The 18,742-nt window shown below is 43.3% G+C and overlaps 1 protein-coding gene across 2 annotated transcripts in view; it reads left to right on the top strand.

Annotated features, from left to right (window-relative positions):
- ASB14 (ankyrin repeat and SOCS box containing 14) overlaps positions 1 to 18,742 on the top strand; it is a 63,980-nt gene that overhangs the window by 37,474 nt on the left and 7,764 nt on the right. For both annotated transcript variants that reach the window (XM_077452026.1, XM_077452025.1), the window contains exons 4-8: positions 1,461 to 1,592; positions 3,029 to 3,187; positions 3,266 to 3,511; positions 6,458 to 6,629; positions 12,542 to 13,085. In XM_077452026.1, coding sequence (XP_077308152.1) covers positions 1,461 to 1,592; positions 3,029 to 3,187; positions 3,266 to 3,511; positions 6,458 to 6,629; positions 12,542 to 13,085 — 1,253 coding nt within the window. The remainder of the gene's footprint in view (positions 1 to 1,460; positions 1,593 to 3,028; positions 3,188 to 3,265; positions 3,512 to 6,457; positions 6,630 to 12,541; positions 13,086 to 18,742) is intronic.

Raw genomic sequence — 18,742 nt, forward strand, 5'->3', positions numbered from 1 at the left:
CACCCTCTGGGCCCCTCTGTAGAACAGATGGGGCCCAGCAAAATGTAATTACAACCCCCCCTCTTTCTCTAAGCAAGTATTAGTGGGGGAGAACTTAGTTTAGAAAGCTCTAGTTTTTAATTTGCAGAAATTAACTGTAAAGCTGACCGGGCCCCCCTGTGGAGCTGATGGGGGCGGGCCCAGTACAACAGGGCTGACTGTACTGCCCTATCAGCGGCCCTGGACACACCACATCTCTGATCGTGGTAAGAAGCCTCTGATAGAGGCTTCTTACCATCTGATCAGCTGTGACCAATCACAGCTGATCATCGCGTGAACCAGGAAGTGCCGGTAAACTGCCTCAGTTCGCGCTGACAGGGAGAGCTGATCGTTGGTGATGTTGTCACCAGCACAGTAAATGAGGTGATATGTCTCTAACAGAGCCCACCCCTGGACATCAGTGAAACAAGAGTTCTAATTCCTACCCACTCAATCCAAAACTAAAATGAAAGTTTGAGCTTGACATGCATTTAAATGTAGAACAGCCATTCTTTATTTAGGTTTCATGGAACCCTAGGGTTCCTCAAGAGGTTTCTAGGGATTCCTTTAGCCTTAAGGTTCCTTGAGTTCCTTGAGGTTAATTGACCTCCCATTTGATGGTTTCTGCATTGTTCCGGGGCTAATGCCAATTGGTAGAGTCATCGGTATGACATCAATGATCTTTATAGCTGTCTGTAAGGGTGGTATTCTGACCACTACTGCAAAGTAGACATTTTTTCTACAGGCTTGCAACATAAGGGGCATTTTCCCACTGACTCCCAATTAATTGGTTTTAGTGGGGGTTTCCCAAGACCTAAAAATGTTTGGAAAGGAATGTGAAACTCCTCCTTTAATTTCCTATGCGTTGTTTTTAGCAGATCTTGTGACACTTGGTTTTGGGTCATGTGATTTGAATCCACAATGGCAAAATCTTGAGCCAAAGGGATTGAAGTCATGTGAGCTAGAGCTGGCATCTGCATATGACAGCTGATAATCAAAAATATGGACCCATTCAGACTGCTACCCTGCCTTCCTAATTTCTGATTAGCTTTAAAATATATCTACCCTAATATCTAAAATTTTAATTTATAGCAGCTTATAAGTCCCTGAATGTGGTAGCTGCATTTGTTTTCTTTTATTTAAGCATTTCTTTCCTCTTTTTTTTCACCTGGTAGTCTTGTGAATAAAACAATTCCTTTACTAGGATGGCTACGCTCACTCACTCCACTGTATCTACAGAGGGAGCCATGGTTGTAACACAAGCTGGATTCCATCCAATGGCTTTCCCTTTTCATCTCCATTACATGGGAGAGGAGTAGTAGTTTACAGAAGGACTACTTTAAAGTACAATATATTTTGTTTGTGACAGGTTTACTTTGATAAACAGTACTATTACTACATTGCATTTGAACTGCTAACCCTATGTACTGTATGTCTTACAGGCGATGAGAAGACTTTAACAAAACTGAGTGACCACCACTCTGCCTTCCAGGAGACAGATGATCGAGGATGGACTCCACTTCATGAGGCTGCAGCTCAGAAAGATAAAACTATTTTAGAAAAAACATTTAAATGTGAGTTGTTTTTTTTTTATTGTGAATACAGAATATGAAGATGCACACGAAACAATAACCTTAAAGGTTCAGTCCATCTAAATAAAATTCACCAAATGCATTTTTATATCTCTTGGGGAAACCAGTGGCCAAATCTGCCCAACGGCCTTCTGTGCTCTAAAATGTTGCTTTCCTTCTTACTGGAGGAGTCTCACTCTTCTTGCAAAATTTTTCTGCAGAATAAATGATTGGTGAGACCACATGCTATGAATGCAGCAGAAAGGGCAGTGTTTTGGAATTCGGGTACAAAAGTTTACTGTTGCAGTCCCCAAGAGATAATGTTGGTTAGTGATTCAATCCACTTTATCCATCCATAACTGAAGAACTTGGATTTAAAGTACACAATGAGCCTAGATGTCTCTTATTTGGTACCTGTGACCTTGATGCACTATATTTTCAAAAGTATTAGGAGGCCTGCCTTTACATGCACATGCATTTTAATGGTGTCTTAGTCCGTAGGGTTCAATATTGAGTTGTCCGAACCTTTGCAGCTATAACAGCTTCAACTCTTCTGGGAAGGCTGTACAGGTTTAGGAGTGTATATGGGAATGTTTAACCATTCTTTCAGAAGGCATTTGTGAGGCCAGGCACTGATGTTGAACAAGAAGGCCTGGCTTGCAGTCTCCAATCAAATTCATCCCAAAGGTGTTTTATCGAGTTGAGGTCAGGACTCTGGGCAGGCAAGTCAAGTTCATCCACCCAAACTCGCCCATCCATACCTTTATGGACCTTGCTTTGTGCACTGGTCCAAATCATTTGGTGGAGGGTGATTATAGTGTGGGGTTGTTTTTCAGGGGTCAGGGCTTGGCCCCTTAGTTTCAGTGAAGGGAACTCTTAAGGCGTCAGCATACCAAGACATTTTGGACAATTCATGGTTCCCATTTCATGGTTCCCATTTTGTGGGAACTGTTTGGGGATGACCCCTTCCTGTTCCAACAGGACTGCGCACCAGTGCAAAAAGCAAGGTCCATAAAGACATGGATGAGCAAGTTTGGAGTGGAGGAACTTGACTGTCCTGTGCGTGTAAAGGCAGGTATCTTGATACTTTTGACAATATAGTGTAGGTTTGGGCAGCAATCAGGAAGTATATTAGTTATCAAGGATGGCCTTGGATTTCCCCAAGGATTCTTTACTAGAATAACAGCATTGACTATGTTGGGATTGTTTATGCATTCCTCTAATGTTATCCTTACCACTGTACAGCAGCACATATCTCATTGATCATTATGTTAGTAGTTTTGCTAGCCTTGGCATTTTAGTATTGTTTAAAAGCAACATTATATAAGCTGTAATTCCTTTTTCAAGAATGTAATTTGAACTGTTAGTCCTTGTATTTTGGTAAACTGATTTAGGACTGAATCATGACAACAAATTACATTTATATATCTTTTTTTCAGCTTCTAGTTATGATACTTGGGATCAGGAAACCTTAAAAGGTGAAACCCCACTGTTCCTGGCTGTAGACAACTGTAGACTAGACAATGTCGCCTTTCTGCTATCCAATGGCTGTGACCCTGATGCTAAAAATGATATGGAGGATTCACCCCTTGTTATAGGTAATAAAAGTCTTTAATATTTTATACTTAGTGGTATTTTTTATTTTATTTTTTAAACCGCTTCTTATTTTTTTTCAGCAATACGTCATGGGTCCTATGATATTGCATCTTTGTTGTTGCGACACAATGCAAGCATAAACTTACCATGTGCTGATAACAGAACGGCTCTCCATGAGGCCGCAAAACTGGGCCGCAAGGAGATCACGCGGCTTTTGCTCCAGTCTGGAGCTGACCCTGACTGGGCCAGTAACTTTGGGCTTACACCACTGGCCTTGGCTGCACAGCATGGACACACAGATGTTATGGAACTCCTCATTCAGAAAGGTAACAAGGCTTCTCCATCACACCATTCACAAACATGTATTGGTCTGATTTTCAAACAAATAACCAGAACCAGGGGTGCGGGTTACTAATTAGACGTTTAATGTGTAATCACTGTCATAGTAGGAATGTTCTGGAAGCATCTCCTGTTCAATACATACTCTACATTGGAAAGTTTCTGGTGTCATCCACTGCACCAGAATGTAGACTGGAGTATGTGGGAGTGATGAAACATATTTTGCATCAGTACTAAAAGGTGGTTCATATATGAAGGGTGGGGCCACTAATTTTGGGCTTAAAAGCATTATCTGGGTGTCTGTATACCATTCAGAATGGGGACTTCTTTAGCTTACTGCGTAAGGTTTCATTGTCTATATCAGTGGTCCTCAGCCTTAGGGAGACCAGGGCCTCGTAAATTCTTCCAAAGCCGCCTATGCCGCAACATGGCCACGATAGACAGGTAGATCACAACTGACTTGTTTCTGACCCCATTTTAAACCTTTCCTTACTCTGTGCAACTGATCAAATGCTTCTTAAATGTTTCCCCAAAAATAAAGGTGAAATCTGATTGTATCCTATGGGTTGCAACTCCAGTTCTCTGCAAATTTGCAATTTTCGTTTTTTAATGTAATGTCCCTGGACCAGTCATTTTTACTGGCCCCCCAGACATGGGTAAATCCACAAGACTCCCTCCATCCAGCACTGGTTGCTGTTTTGTACTAGTAGGGAAGATGGAGCCTGGTGTTCTTCATTGATGGGACTGTCAAACATACAGAGCAGCCAGAATTGGCAAGACGGACCCGCTTATCTCTACCCCCACTCCAGGAGCAAGCGGGAATGCAACACATTGCACTCTTTAAGAGCCATGGTCCTCATCTACAACAGCCGCTATATTTTAGCTGTCAGGGCAGACAGAAAGCCAGGGACTGGCAGGAGGAAAGCTGCAGCCCAATACTGGGACACTGCTTGGTGGTTGAGAACCACTGGTCTATTCTCTTAAACTAGTCATACACCAGTAAAATTTTGCTTGAACTTGCATACAGAAATTCTGAAAATATAGTTCGTCAGAGCATTTGATCTTGCCATTATTGGATCAACTAATTTCATTTGAAATCCCCTAAAATGCCATCAATACCTAAACTTGAATGTAATACCACATGTATTAAACATTTTTCTTTGCCTAGAACATGTCCATTACAATATATACTACTTTTCCCAAACGAAAACTGCATTTACTGGTCTTGGCCACCGTGCTGCAGCTCAGTTTCAGGGTCTTGGCAATCTTCTTATAGCCTAGGCCAGTGATGGCGAACCTTGGCACTCCAGATGTTTTGGAACTACATTTCCCATGATGCTCAACCACTGAAGAGTGCAGGAGCATCATGGGAAATGTAGTTTCAAAACATCTGGGGTGCCAAGGTTCGCCACCACTGGCCTAGGCCATCTTTATGTAAAGCAACAATTTTTTTTTTTCAGATCCTTAGAGAGTTCTTTGCCATGAGGTGCCATGTTGAACTTCCAGTGACCAGTATGAGAGCGTGAGAGTGATAACAACAAATTTAACACACCTGCTCCCTATTCACACCTGAGACCTTGTAACACTAACAAGTCACATGACATCGGGGAGGAAAAATGGCTAATTGGCCCCAATTTGGACATTTTCACCTAGGAGTGTACTCACTTTTGTTGCCAATGGTTTAGACATTAATGGCTGTGTGTTGAGTTATTTTGAAGGGACAGCAAACTTACACTGTTATACAAGCTGTACACTCACTACTTTACATTGTAGCAAAGTGTCATTTCTTCAGCTTTGTCACATGAAAAGATATGTGAGGGGTGTACTCACTTTTGTGAGAGACTGTACCTGCAGGTACAAGACACATCTCCTAAATGTGCACTGTTATGAGATATTTACTGTTTATCCAGTTGGTGACGTCACCGGCGCATGTGCTCTGATTGGCCAACATACTCAATGCTGTCCCTTCAGAGCTCTGTGCCATGGCCGGAGCCTGTGAACCTCCAAGGAAGACCATGTGAAAATGGAAGCCCTGTCAGTGGTAAGAGTGCGTAGTAGGCTACCGCATTCTAAAATTACCTTGCAGAGGGATTTTTTTCGTTTTCTCTTGTTAAAGTTTACTACTTTAAAATGGGTTGTATCTCATGGTCAGCTTGGTATCACTGTTTTTTCCACATCTATCTGTATGAAATTTTCTTAAATAAAGAGTATAAAAAAACTGATTAGTACCATGTTAGGTTAGTACCAAGGCTAGTACAGCATGGAGTGGTAACGTCACCTGTAGGCTTCAATGGCCCATCCGTTGTCAGCACTCTCTCCTTTTCCCTGCAGCTGAAAATGGTTAAGTATAATATCTTTCTCACACGGATTAGTCAGCATGGGTGTTATGAAGGGGACAGTTTTAAGGCTAGTTAGGGCTAAGCTGGAATTGCACTTTAAGTTACATATACACATATAGATTTATTTTGTTCAGCCTGAGGGTTGAACAAAATAAATCGGACAGATTACTCCATCTACACTAATTGCACGGATGGATGAATCTCCTGCTGTAGGCACTTGCTGCTTCTAGAATACTCAAACAGTGACTGCATCTGATTGGATGCAGGTGCTGTTCAGCTGACAATTTTCCACCCAGCTTCTTTGACAAAAGTTAATTGAAAAATTGACTTTTGTTGAACCAGGCATTGCAGACAGAGCCATATGTGGATGGCCGCTTTTAGTACATTATAACTGTGTAAAATAATTCTAGGAGTTGATTGTATTGCTACCGGTGTTGGGAAAAAAAATTGTTTTATCACTAAACAAGTAAAGTGGCCTATTTCCCTCTACCACCTATAGGCATAAGGCTACTGTGGTAAATCCAACCCCAAATGTAGAGTTTGTCTGAGACATACACACACAGATTTTTTAATCTCTCTTTTTACCCCTAATAGGAGCCAATGTCATGGCCCAAGCGTCTGATTCTGCATCAATCCTATTTGAAGCAGCTGCTGCTGGTAATCCAGATGCTGTGTCACTACTCCTGGAATATGGAGCCGATGCCAATGTCCCAAAGCACTCCGGACACTTACCTATACACAGGGCAGCCTACAGAGGACATCTCCTGTGAGTACCGGGACAGAGGTTAACCAAAGGCCCTTACCCTGACCGCCAGTGCCATCAGATCCCAACAGTCTATGTTAGTATCCCAGGTAGTGTTTTAAAGGAAGTGGCTTAGGCTGTTTTTTGGCACCATCACCTCAACAGACAAGGCTGCTAGGGGCATCCCAGATCATTGTGTACAATTTTACATAATTTCCTGCAAATTTTGGAGCCTGGTGCAGATTTCTGTTGACTTCAATAGGACATCCTTTGGAAATTCTAATATTTGGAGGTTCACAAATTTTTAAAAAGTTAACAGAATTACAAAAGATTGAACTTCTAGCTACCAATCAGATGTCATCACGTACCTCATGTGACTAAAATAAACAGGCAGAAATAAAGTGTAGTGTCCTCCTAACAACCATTTCAAATTCACTTGAAATCAGACCAGTTACAATTCTGATTGGTAGCCATGGGAACTTCACCTAATACTTTCCTCCTTACACCATATAATTGAATGAGCCCAATTATCATTGGACTTTTTACTGTAGTATTAACCACTTCAGCCCCGGAAAAATTGGCCCCTGAATGACCAGAGCACTTTTTACAATTTGGCACTGCAATGTTTTAACTGGTAATTGCACGGCCATGCAATGCTATACCTAAACAAATTTTGCGTCCCTTTTTTTTCCCCACAAATAGAACTTTCATTTGACGGTATTTGATTGCTTCTGCGATTTTTATTTTTTGCGATATAAACAGAAAAAGACTGAAAATTTTGACCAAAAAATTATATTTTCCACTTTTTGTTATAAAAAATCCAATAAAAAAAAAAAAAAAAAAATATATATATATATATATATATAAAAAATGACAATAAGCGTGTATTTATTGGTTTGCGCAAAAGTTATAGCAGATACAAACTAGGGTACATTTTCTGTAATTTATGCAGTTTTTAGTTTGACTGCCTATCTCATTTCTTAAGGTGATAAAATGGCAGGGCAGTGCAAACCAAATGACCCCTTTTTGGAAAGTAGACACCCCAAGAAAATTGCTGAGGCATGTTGAGCCCATTGAATATTTAATTTTTTTGTCATTAAAGTGTTTAAAAAATGACAAAAAAATTAATAAAATGACACAAACTTGTCACTAAATGATATATTGCTCACAAATGCCATGGTTATATGTGGAATTACATGCCAAAATACATTCTACTGCTTCTCCTGAGTATGGGGATACCTCATGTGTGAGACTTTTTTTGTAGCCTTGTAGAGGACCCCAAACCCAAGCACCGCCTTCAGGATTTCTAAGGGAGTAAATTTTTGATTTCACTCCTCACTACTTATCACAGTATCGAAGGCCATAAAATGCCCAGTTAGCACAACCCCCCACCCCCAAATGACCCCATTTTGAAAATAAGATGCTTAAAGCTATTTGTTGAGAGGCATGTTGAGTCCATGGATTATTTTATATTTTACCACAAGTTTCGGGAAATTTTTTTATTTTTTTTGCACAAAGTTGTCACTAAATTATATATTGCTCAAACATGCCATGGGCATATGTGAAATTGCACCCCAAAATTCATTCTGCTGCTTCTCCTGAGTATGGGGGTACCACATGTGTGAGACTGGGAGCCTAGCTGTGTACAGGACCCGAAAACCAATCACCGCCTTCAGGCTTTCTAAGGGTGTAAGTTTTTGATTTCACTCCTCACTACCTATCACAGTTTCGGAGGCCATGAAATGCCCAGATAGCACAAAACCCCTCAAAATGACCCCATTTTTTTTTTTAGTAGATGCCCCAAGGTATTTGCTAAGAGGCATGGTAAATATTTTGCAGCTCTTTTTGGGGGGGGGGGTGCTATCTGGACATTTCAGGGCCTCTGTAACTGTGATAGGTAGTGAGGAGTAAAATCACAATTTTACGCCTTTAGAAAGGCGATGATTGGTTTTCAGGGTCCTATATGCGGCTAGGCTCCAAAAAAGTCTCACATGTGGTATCCCCCTACTCAGAAGAAGCAGAAGAATGTATTTTGGGGTGTAATTTCTAGACTTGTGCGCTTCGTTTCGTACGAATCACAAATTCGTACGAATTTCTCAAAATTCGTACGTTCGGGAGGATCCGAAATACGAATTGCCGTGCGCCCGAGTTCTGTACGGAATACGAACTTTTGTTTACGAATTCCGGATCTCAGTCATTATGCTTATTATGACTTGCAGAAGACTTCTGTGATAGAAGTCAGTGTAAATTGCCTGAAGACATCAGTGAAGGACTTTCATCCTCTCTGGGCAGGCTGCCAAGAAAAGAACAAAATGATACAATGTTTCTTCTTCAATGGGCTGAACTCCATGTGTAGAAGTTTTCAGTTTAACCATTTAAAGACTAAATCTTTTCTGACACTTGTTGCTTACAAGTAAAAATCCTGTATTTTCTGCTAGAAAATCACTCAGAAGCCCCAAAAATGATATATATTTTTTTTAGCAGAGACCCTAGGGAATAAAATAGCGGTTGTTGCAATATTTTATGTGACGCGGTATTTGCGCAGAGGTCTTTCAAACGCAAGTTAGCCCTTATCACGGTGCAGGTGTCATTGCTGTATGTCACGCTGCTAATGTCACTGCTCCCTAGAGGTCGACCGAAAAAAAAGGGCTAACTTGCGTTTGAAAGACCTACTGGATTTTTACATGTAAGCAACAAGTGTCAGAAAAGATTTAGTCTTTAAATGGTTAAACTGAGAACTTCTACACATGGAGTTCAGCCCATTGAAGAAGAAACATTGTATCATTTTGTTCTTTTCTTGGCAGCCTGCCCAGAGAGAATGAAAGTCCTTCACTGATGTCTTCAGGCAACTTACATTGACTTCTATCACAGAAGTCTTCTGCAAGTCATATTAAGCATAATGAGCAATGTTTTTGCCTTTAAATTAATCGTAAAGAACGTTCGTACACGTTAACGACAATTCGTCTTTCGTACGAAACAGAACGGAATTTCGGGCACGAAGTACGAATTAATTTTATTAAGAATCGAAACGGAACAGAACGAAACTAATTTATTGACGGCGCCCATGTCTAGTAATTTCACATATACCCATAGTATGTTTGAACAATATATCATTTAGTGACAACTTTGTACAAAAAAAAAAAAAAAAAACAGTTTGGCATTTTCCCGAAACTTGTGGCAAAATATAAAATATTCCATGGACTCAACATGCCTCTCAGCAAATAGCTTGGGGTGTCTATTTTCCAAAAAAGGGATCATTTGGGAGGGTTTTGAACTGTCCTGGCATTTCATGCACAACGTTGGAAGCTTATGTCACACACCACCCACTCTTCTAACCAAGACAAAGCCCTTTCTGACACTTTTTGTTTACATGAAAAAAAAAATTTTTTGCTAGAAAATTACTTTGAACCCCCAAACGTTATATATATATTTTTTAAAGCAAAGGTGCTACAGTTTAAAATGGTAGGTATTGCATTTTCTGCAGACACGACATCTTCTTTGGGGTGTTCTTTGGGCAGGGGTACCAGGGAGGACATACGTCAGGCTCAGAAACGTGTAGGCCTCTTCACTAGCTTTTCCCCTCGATTGGACATTTTGGCCTCTAAATTTACTGGTACACTAGTGTGACTCACAGGAAAAAAGGGCACCTGATTGTCAGCGACTGCTTCAAATGCTAACCAAAAAAACTGTTAGCGTTCACAGGGATTAGGCCTGACTCTGCAAGTCATGCAGTTATGTGTTTGGTGTTTTCTAAGTGAAAGTGATCGATTGATACTGCACTTGGATGGGCTGGGCGGAGGGGCTAAATGCAGGTGCTAGCAGGTATCTGGCATGATCCCGCTAACACTGCATTTTTGGGAACCCTAAACTATTGGGGATGCTAATATAGTTCTGATCAGATCAAAGATATGGATCCGTTCAGACACTATTCTACTAACGGAGGTGTATGGTGTGTGAGTGGGTGTTAGCGCTACTGGCACTAATCTGACACTACCTGAGATGACCCAGACCCTAATTGATGCTAAAACCTAACTGATATCACCCGCCGGGTGATCAGGGGGTTAAACCTTTTTTTAGGCAATATACGGCGGGTACCCTGACGCTAACTTACCATAACACTAATAGGATATTCACTGGTCTCATGGGGTGAAAGGGTTAATAAGAGGGTGATCAAGGGGTTAAACCTTTATTGGTGGGGTTTAGGGGGGGCCCTAGACCTATCTGGGGCTACTACTAAGTACCCTAATACTGATTATTGTCACAAATGACACCAGTACAGTGATCAAAGATTTTCGTAAGAATTTCTCCCTTTGTGTTATAATGTTGTCATGCCTATGTGTCACCACTGGGTGCTGTATTGAGCACTCACCGCCTGATGCTGGAAACAGCGCTGTGTCAGAAGCCTTCATTTCTCCTCTGGCCACAAGCAGATCCTCCGGTAAGAAAGGGGGGTCTGGTTCTCCTCCTGTGCCCCTACTGTTGTTTTTTTCCCCCTTTGGGGGATTGATATACCAAAGCAGTTTCCTTTTAAAAAAAAAAAGGGAGACAGACCGTGCTGGCCGCTCAGGGGAGGATTTACCCCTCCCGCCATGTCTGCCATTTCACAGGACGCCTGAGTCCGCCACTCACGCGGGAAGATACTTTCCTTTGAAAGGAAGGGGGGTCGTAATTAGAGCGGGGGCGTGGCTAATTGCGTCAGACGCCGGCCACACGTGGAGGAAGTTGTTAAAGCGCTGTGTGTGTAGCTGCTGCTGGCTGTGGTGGGACACATGAGCAGGAGATTGGCTGGATTCAGGTTTGGTGACACAGGCATTCCCTTTGACACATTATACTTTACCAGGCTAGATATTAATATCAGCTAATAGCACTGGACTATAACCTAGCAGTGTACATTCTTTTGCTGGTAGTGCCTCTGCTTTGTGCTTCAGGCTATGAGTGGTAAAGGGACCAGGAACTCCTCTAAGGGTTCTAAAGGGTCAATGTTTTCACAACAATTAAAATCCATTTCCAAAAGAATGTCATCTTCCTCTGAGAGTGACGCGGCTGGTCAGATTGAGCCGTCGGGGAAACTGTTGTGACTCAAAGTAGAGCTGGCAACTCACAAGCAGCATCACCAAGACCCCTACTTATTTCCTGAGCCTTCTAGAATATGCTGGAAAGAAAGGAAGAGAGGGGAGGTGGAGCTGCTTAGGGTGTTTAGAGGAGCCCTGACCAATCCCCAACTTGGATTGGCAGGGGGCAGGCATCCTTAAATACTCAGGGTCAGCACAGCTGTGGAGGAGTTGTTTATGTGGAAGCTGGAGATGGAGTGCTAGGCTGTTGGTGGCCTTTGAGGGAGCTCTCCAGTCTGGGGAAGGGGTGACCTTGGGCCTGGGCTCGGATGCGGACGGGGCCTTCTAAGAACATGTGGAGGTGTCCTGGACAGGAGGCATGGGAGCAAGGAGAGAAGACAGCGGGAGAGAGCACTGCCGGGAAAGTCTCCAGGGAGGAACAACAAGTCACAGCCAAGAGGGCTGGTGAGTAACACACAGTCAGGAGAGGACTGGGGAGGCACACCTGAGAGGACTGGGAGAGTGCAGTCTGGGATGGGTGCAGAGCCAGTGGAGCGAACTGTGGTGGCACGGGCAGTGGAGAGAGGCAGCTGCAGCCAGGGTTACCGAACTCTGTAGCCACATGGACAGCTATCACTGGGACTACTTACATTTTTGCTACATTAAAGGGGCATGTGGTCCTTAACTACAAAGGACATTCACCTTAGGCCTGAAATAAGTTTGAAATAAAAAGTTGAGATCTGCTCCATCTTTTTGAATGACCCTGTATAAATTCGTTATTGATTTTAGTTTTTTGCAATGTTTTGTAAAGTAGAAACGCTACAAAAGAAAGGCAGTTTGGTCACATAAGTGAATGGTAATCTCTATTCTTTTCTTCACTCACAGAGCTCTGCGGTTGCTTATCCCAGTTACAAACATGACTACGATAAAAAGAAGTGGCATAAGCCCCATTCATTCTGCAGCAGCAGGTGGACACACTGAGTGCCTGGAGCTTCTCCTCAAATCTGGATTTGATGTCAATTTCATGCTGGCCCAAAGAGTCCGCAAGGGCTATGACGATGAGAGGAAATCTGCCTTGTACTTTACTGTTTCAAACAGTGATATTTCCTCAGCTATGCTTCTCCTTAATGCTGGAGCTCTTCCAAACCAAGACCCTGTTAACTGCCTTCAAGTGGCATTACGAATGGCAAACTACGAGCTGGTTAACCTGCTGCTCCGCCATGGAGCTAATGTGAACTATGTGTGCCGAGTCAACCCCCTCCACTTTCCTTCAGCCCTACAGTATGCTCTCAAGGATGAGGTTATGTTGAGGATGTTGCTGAACTATGGATATGATGTACTCAAATGTTTTGATTGCCCTTACGGGAATAAAGTGCACTATATATATGGATATGAAGGATGGACTCCTGCTGTCATCAAGGACACACTGGTATAGTCATATAAGGCAAAAACTGTGCATTTTATTTTGTGTCCTGGTTATGAAACAGGGTAACCAAATGAAGGCAGATTTGTTTTCTCATGGGTAGGATAGATATAAAGGAGTTGATGTATTAAAACTCAGTAGAAGGGGATGTAGGCTTGGGGTCTAGGGAAACTATAACAGATATATTCTTAACTTACCAAGACCTGCAGTGTGCCTTGGCCTGGCTGATCAGTATACCTGAAAAGAGGGCATACCCTGAATGTATGAAAACTGAGAGTGAAAAGTATTGGGGGAACTGGGTGGGTGGGAGCCAGGAGAATGAGCCAGCGCTGGACCTGGCAGGGGAGGGGGGCTATATAGTCCCAGACTCCTCCCACAAATTCAGAAAACCCCCTAACTATACCTGAAAAGAGGGCAAAAAAGACACGAGTAGGTATGAAAAAATGAAAGCTTTAATGAAAAATTGGGTAGCAAAGCTCAATCTAACAAAGAAGCGAATGCCTGAATAACTTCCATATGGGGTTCTGGTATATACCTGTCAAAACAGGAGGACCTTCCCATCGTCCCAAATATTTAATGATGAAAGGAGGGACGCCCTGCTTGTAAGCTGCAGATGCCGCCCCGATCCTGAACAAATGTCCAGAAAACAGTTCTGGATTTAAGTTTAACTTTGCGATCAAGATCCTGACATGTGACATGAACTGTTTCAAAGTAAGAAAGTGTAAACAAAGGGCTGTCCAGTGGGGATGCTGCCAATAACCTACAAAGTGAGTTGAATACCTCAACTGGACACCACTTGCTGTTGATACTATAATATTTCACCACGAAACTCTGACCCACCTGTCGTGTCTTATTGTTATTGAGCGGTAGAGCGTAATGATCAGTACACCTGTAAAGACTTCCTTTAACCAGGAAAGGAGCATGATAACGAACCTGCAAAACTCCCCCAGGTCTGAGGAAGCCAAAAAAAATCAAATACATAGCTGCCTTGAGCACCAAACTGAGACCTATACCAACAGGGGATGACAAGATGTCTGAAATGTCCCGGAACCATCTGGCTGGTAACTGGCAGTCTTGATACTTGAGCCTGTCCCTGTGACCTTTGAATACCCCTCAACATTGCCTTGAGAGGGTGAGCAGCAAAAATGGACAGACTAACATGGTTTTGTAGGGTCCTGAAATGCTGAATGCCTGATAGAAGCAATTTAATGGTATTAGTGGATAATGACAACTTGCTGTGGCAATATGCTGCAAATGCCAACACATACCTAATATCCCACGGACAACTACAAGGATGTTGAATCAGGAAATGTCTTCCAACCCATGGTGTACACCTTGACCAAATCAATCGCCTGTGTCCAGAACCTGGTTTGTCCATGATGAGCAGGGAATATGGAGGAACCGCATTGCCTACCCGATCTGCTTCTGGGTGCTGCAAGAAAAATGTATCGAATTTAAAATGAGATAACGCATCGGCCACCCTATTGTAATTCCCACTAATAAATTCCCCCTGAAAATTTAATTTGTACGTCAACCCCAGCCTAGCCAACCTGCCAATAAAGGACCTGATGATCAGAGACCCTTATTGATAATCTTGGCGGTGGCCAGCTTGCCAGTGAAGAAAATTACCAAACTTTCTGATCAACCTGGCTGCCAACAAAATTGGGTAGACTTTAAACAATGCCGAAGCACAAACTTGGGCATGCGGAAAACCTCCAAGGGCCAACAGCTGGCCAGCCATTCACCACCAAAAATAGCTGCTAACCCCACTGACGCAGTTGCATCTGAAAATACCCTGGGTGATTCACTCGTTGGCTGAGAAATTAGCAAATAAATGCCAATTTAGTCACACAGGAATTGGTCCCACATGACCAGATCGGATCATGCATCAGCTTGTAGGCTCATCACTGTCCTAAAACAGGGGCAAAGGGGCCAACAATCTAGACACAAACGACCTACCTTGTGGAATAATCCTCATTGCATGGTTCAACATGCCCAAGAGTGACTGTAAATCCCTCTTCGAGCAGACTGGGGACCGGACGAATAAATAAATTGTCTGACATATTCTGGCCAACCTCTGCCTGGGCAGATTTGCAATCATACGATTTTTAATCAAGTGTGATACCCAAAAAATGAATGCTGTTGGCCAGACCTTCCACCTTGCGAGCAACCAGTGGAACATTTAACTGTGCAAATCCTTAGGTGGGCGACCAGGGTCCTCCAAGAGCAGGAAATCATCAAGGTAATGCACAATCCCCTGTCAACCTTTGCAGTTGCCCAAAACTCAATGGAGTGCCTGGGAAAATATAATAAACAAGGACTGCTCTTTGACCCGAAGGTTAATTTAGTGGCAAAGTAGTAACGATCGCGCCATCTAATGCTGTGCCATTGCCAAAGAGCAGGACTAATAGGAAGCAGTTTGAACGCATCAGCAATACCTGCTTTGGACAAACAAGTCCCCCTGCCCAACTGCAGAATATGCTGTATGGCTGAATCCACTGAGGATTACTTTAAAAGAAAATTCCTCAGAGGGAATTGGTGAATTGAGACTAGAAATATGCGAAGAATGAAGTGCGGACAAGTCGTGTATTAGACAATATTTATTAAAAAAAATTCCACAAACTACCCCAATGGGGCTGACCCTCCACATGCCAAAAGTGAAGAACTAAAAGGACCAATTGCAAATCCTTTGGCCACTTCAGCTTCAGGAACTCATCCACTAACGAAGCATGATTGTTTGCAGACAAACGATTCCTACATTTCGAACCATTCTGTAGGCAGCATGATTAAGCCTGTATGAAAGCCAACAGAGAAACCATCAGGAATTACCTGAAACCAGGAGATGGGTAACCTTCTAAATAAGCCCCTAGTGTGGAAATATTGACTTGGCTTAGGCACGAAGAACTAAAGGGCTTGACCAGACAGGAGGATTTAGGATGAGCCCTAAAACAATTTGACCAAACATGCAGGGGCCTGCACTGGTTGTAATTGCACCCTGAATGGTTGAAATTGTTGCACCTCTGCACTTTACCCAAATAATGGATGGGCCTGCCCAATTTATCCATCTGCCCAGAAGGTCCTGTGGAGGAAACACCCGGCCACCTGCTTGCTGACCCCGGACTGACCCAGAGCCTCAAATATAGAACACCATGCAGAAGTATGTGATGACTGGCAATTGCTACACACTGGGGACTTTTGATTGGCGAAATGCCTGCAAAAAAGTTCAATGTCCACATTACTCCAACACATAACTACCTGGTACTGCGCCCAAGTGGCCACCACCTTAGCTGAGAAAGACCGATGATGATTGTAGAATATGTACCCCCCCCCCCCCCGTATTTGTGCACTAGATACACCACTTTGTGCAAATACAAGTCCAATTCCACCCTCCTTTCTGGACTAACTGCACAGATAATGTCTAGAAAGATGCCAAAAGCCAGCATGAATTCCGCCACACTGAGCTTACGGTTGAGCCTGGGGTCTTTGGTTTTCAGCGCAACCGAAACTTCCCTGCAAGCGTAAGCCTACGTACACACCGTCAGAGATTTTGCCAACCAAATCCGTCGGATTTTGCCCGTCGGATTTAGTCCGACGGATTGTGTCCGAAACTGTTGCATACACACGGCCGGGCCAAGTTGGCGAAAAATCCGATCTTTCAGAACGTGATGACGTAATTTCATTACGATGGGACTACATTCAGGCTAGTAGCCAATAGCTTTGATGTAGGAATTTGATCTGAGCATGCATGGCACTTGGTCCGATGAAAATGCTCTACACATGATCGGATTAGGTCCGTCCGGCCCAGTTGGTCGGGAAATATTTCCAACATGTTGGAAAATTGGGTCGGACGGAGATTTGGACGGAATCAGTCCGATGCATACCACACACAGTCGGATTATCCGACGACACGGTCCGATAAGACTCATTCCGACAGATTCTCCGACCGTGTGTACAAAGGCTAAGACTTGTTTTCTGTGACAGCCTAAGATGCTACCAGAAGACAGGCTAGATTCACATCTTTCCCTTCCAGAATGTCTTTTTTTATGTTGGCAAAACCTGCGCTCTGGCTGCGAACCAGCACCCACTACGTGACAACCAGCTGACTGCCCGTGATACAAGTGACCTGGACGTACCTGATGCTCCTGCGTAAATGCTAGGATCCACGTGAACAAAACACCTGTATAAGTGAGCAAAATATGCCAGACAAAAGAAACAAACACAAAAATGGACACTGACATATGATAATAGGATAAACCCACGTGGAGCAATACTTGAACTGAAACCGCTCATCGGAAATGGGTGCATAACAACCCATGCAGAACCTCCAATGTACCCCAAGTCAGTAGAATGATGATGGTAATCATGGTGGGGAACAACAAGTCCCAGCCCAGTCGCAGTGACCCCCTACACCCACATTGCCTGCTACCACCTCTGCCAGGTGCCAGGCAACAGCGCAGGTCAACTCCACCCTCTTGTGCACAGCAACCGTACTGGGGCATCAGCAGCACCCCTCCTCCCCAGAGATCTGCAGCAGCCCAGAATCACCAACTGAGACATCCCATGCAGCACTGTAATAATGAACATTACCTCCATGTGTATGTCATGCTTGCAGACTGGAGTTTCCCTGAAATGACTGTGCCTAGACATGAGTTTCCCCCGAATACTACGCCATCTGTAGCTGGATACCGGCCAGCCTTCCAACTTAAATGCAAACTATATCCCACATGTAAGTGTAAGCAAATATGTCATGGCAGAAATACATGGTTGCCATTGCTCACCTCCTTAAAGTTCTACCTACAACTGTTATGCTGAGCTGACCTGATGGCTTTATTTTCTGAATCAATGACCTAAGACACATAGGCAGAGCAAGAAAGTCAGTATTCTTATTTTCATACTTATTCCAGGCCAGGCCAGTGCCTCAGTGATGCAAGCTGTTGAGTCAGACAACTAGCTTCTTTTAGAAGCCAAACTACAACAGCTCAGATCAGTTATACACAACTGAATATTCCATTTTCCTCTTTGCATAGTTTTGCTTGAAAATGTTTCTTTAGGTTTCCTTATTTTTGCAATTGAACATATTTGCTCTTCTTAAAGAGGAGCTCCACGTTCCCCTCAAAAAATACAAATACTTTAGCTACTGACCTTTAATATAATATACACTTGCCTGTCCAGGGATCCAGCGATGTCCTCACGAGAGCCGATTCTTCAAGCGCACCGGCATCTCAAGTAAGAGAAACAGCCAGTGAAGCCTTGTGGATTCGCAGGCGGTTTTGTACTGTGCATGTGCGAGCCGCCCTGCACCTTGTGAGTGGTCCTATAGACTGTGTGGGAAAGAGGGGGTGAACTTCCAGCTCAATTCGCCCGGGGAACATCTGACCGGAGGTGGGAGTGGGGTACCTGTCAAAATAAGGTACCCGCCCCCCCCCCCAAAAAAAGTACCAAATGTGGCAAAGGATGCAGGGGAGGATGTAAATAAGAGGAACTTCCACTTTTGGGTGAAGTTCCACTTTAAAGTAAAACTAAAGTAAAGTAACGTTAAAGTAGAACTTTTTTTTTCATTTTGAATAGAGCAAGGGAAGGTTATAACCCCTGTCAGATTTTTTTTTCCCACCATCTGTGTCCCACAGGAAGTGAGAGGAAATCCCTGGGGGTGCCCCAGGTCA

The sequence above is a fragment of the Lithobates pipiens genome, unplaced genomic scaffold (genome assembly GCF_037356315.1).
Source record: "Lithobates pipiens isolate NorthernLeopardFrog02 unplaced genomic scaffold, aLitPip1_a1.2 Scaffold_23, whole genome shotgun sequence".
Taxonomy (NCBI): domain Eukaryota; kingdom Metazoa; phylum Chordata; class Amphibia; order Anura; family Ranidae; genus Lithobates; species Lithobates pipiens.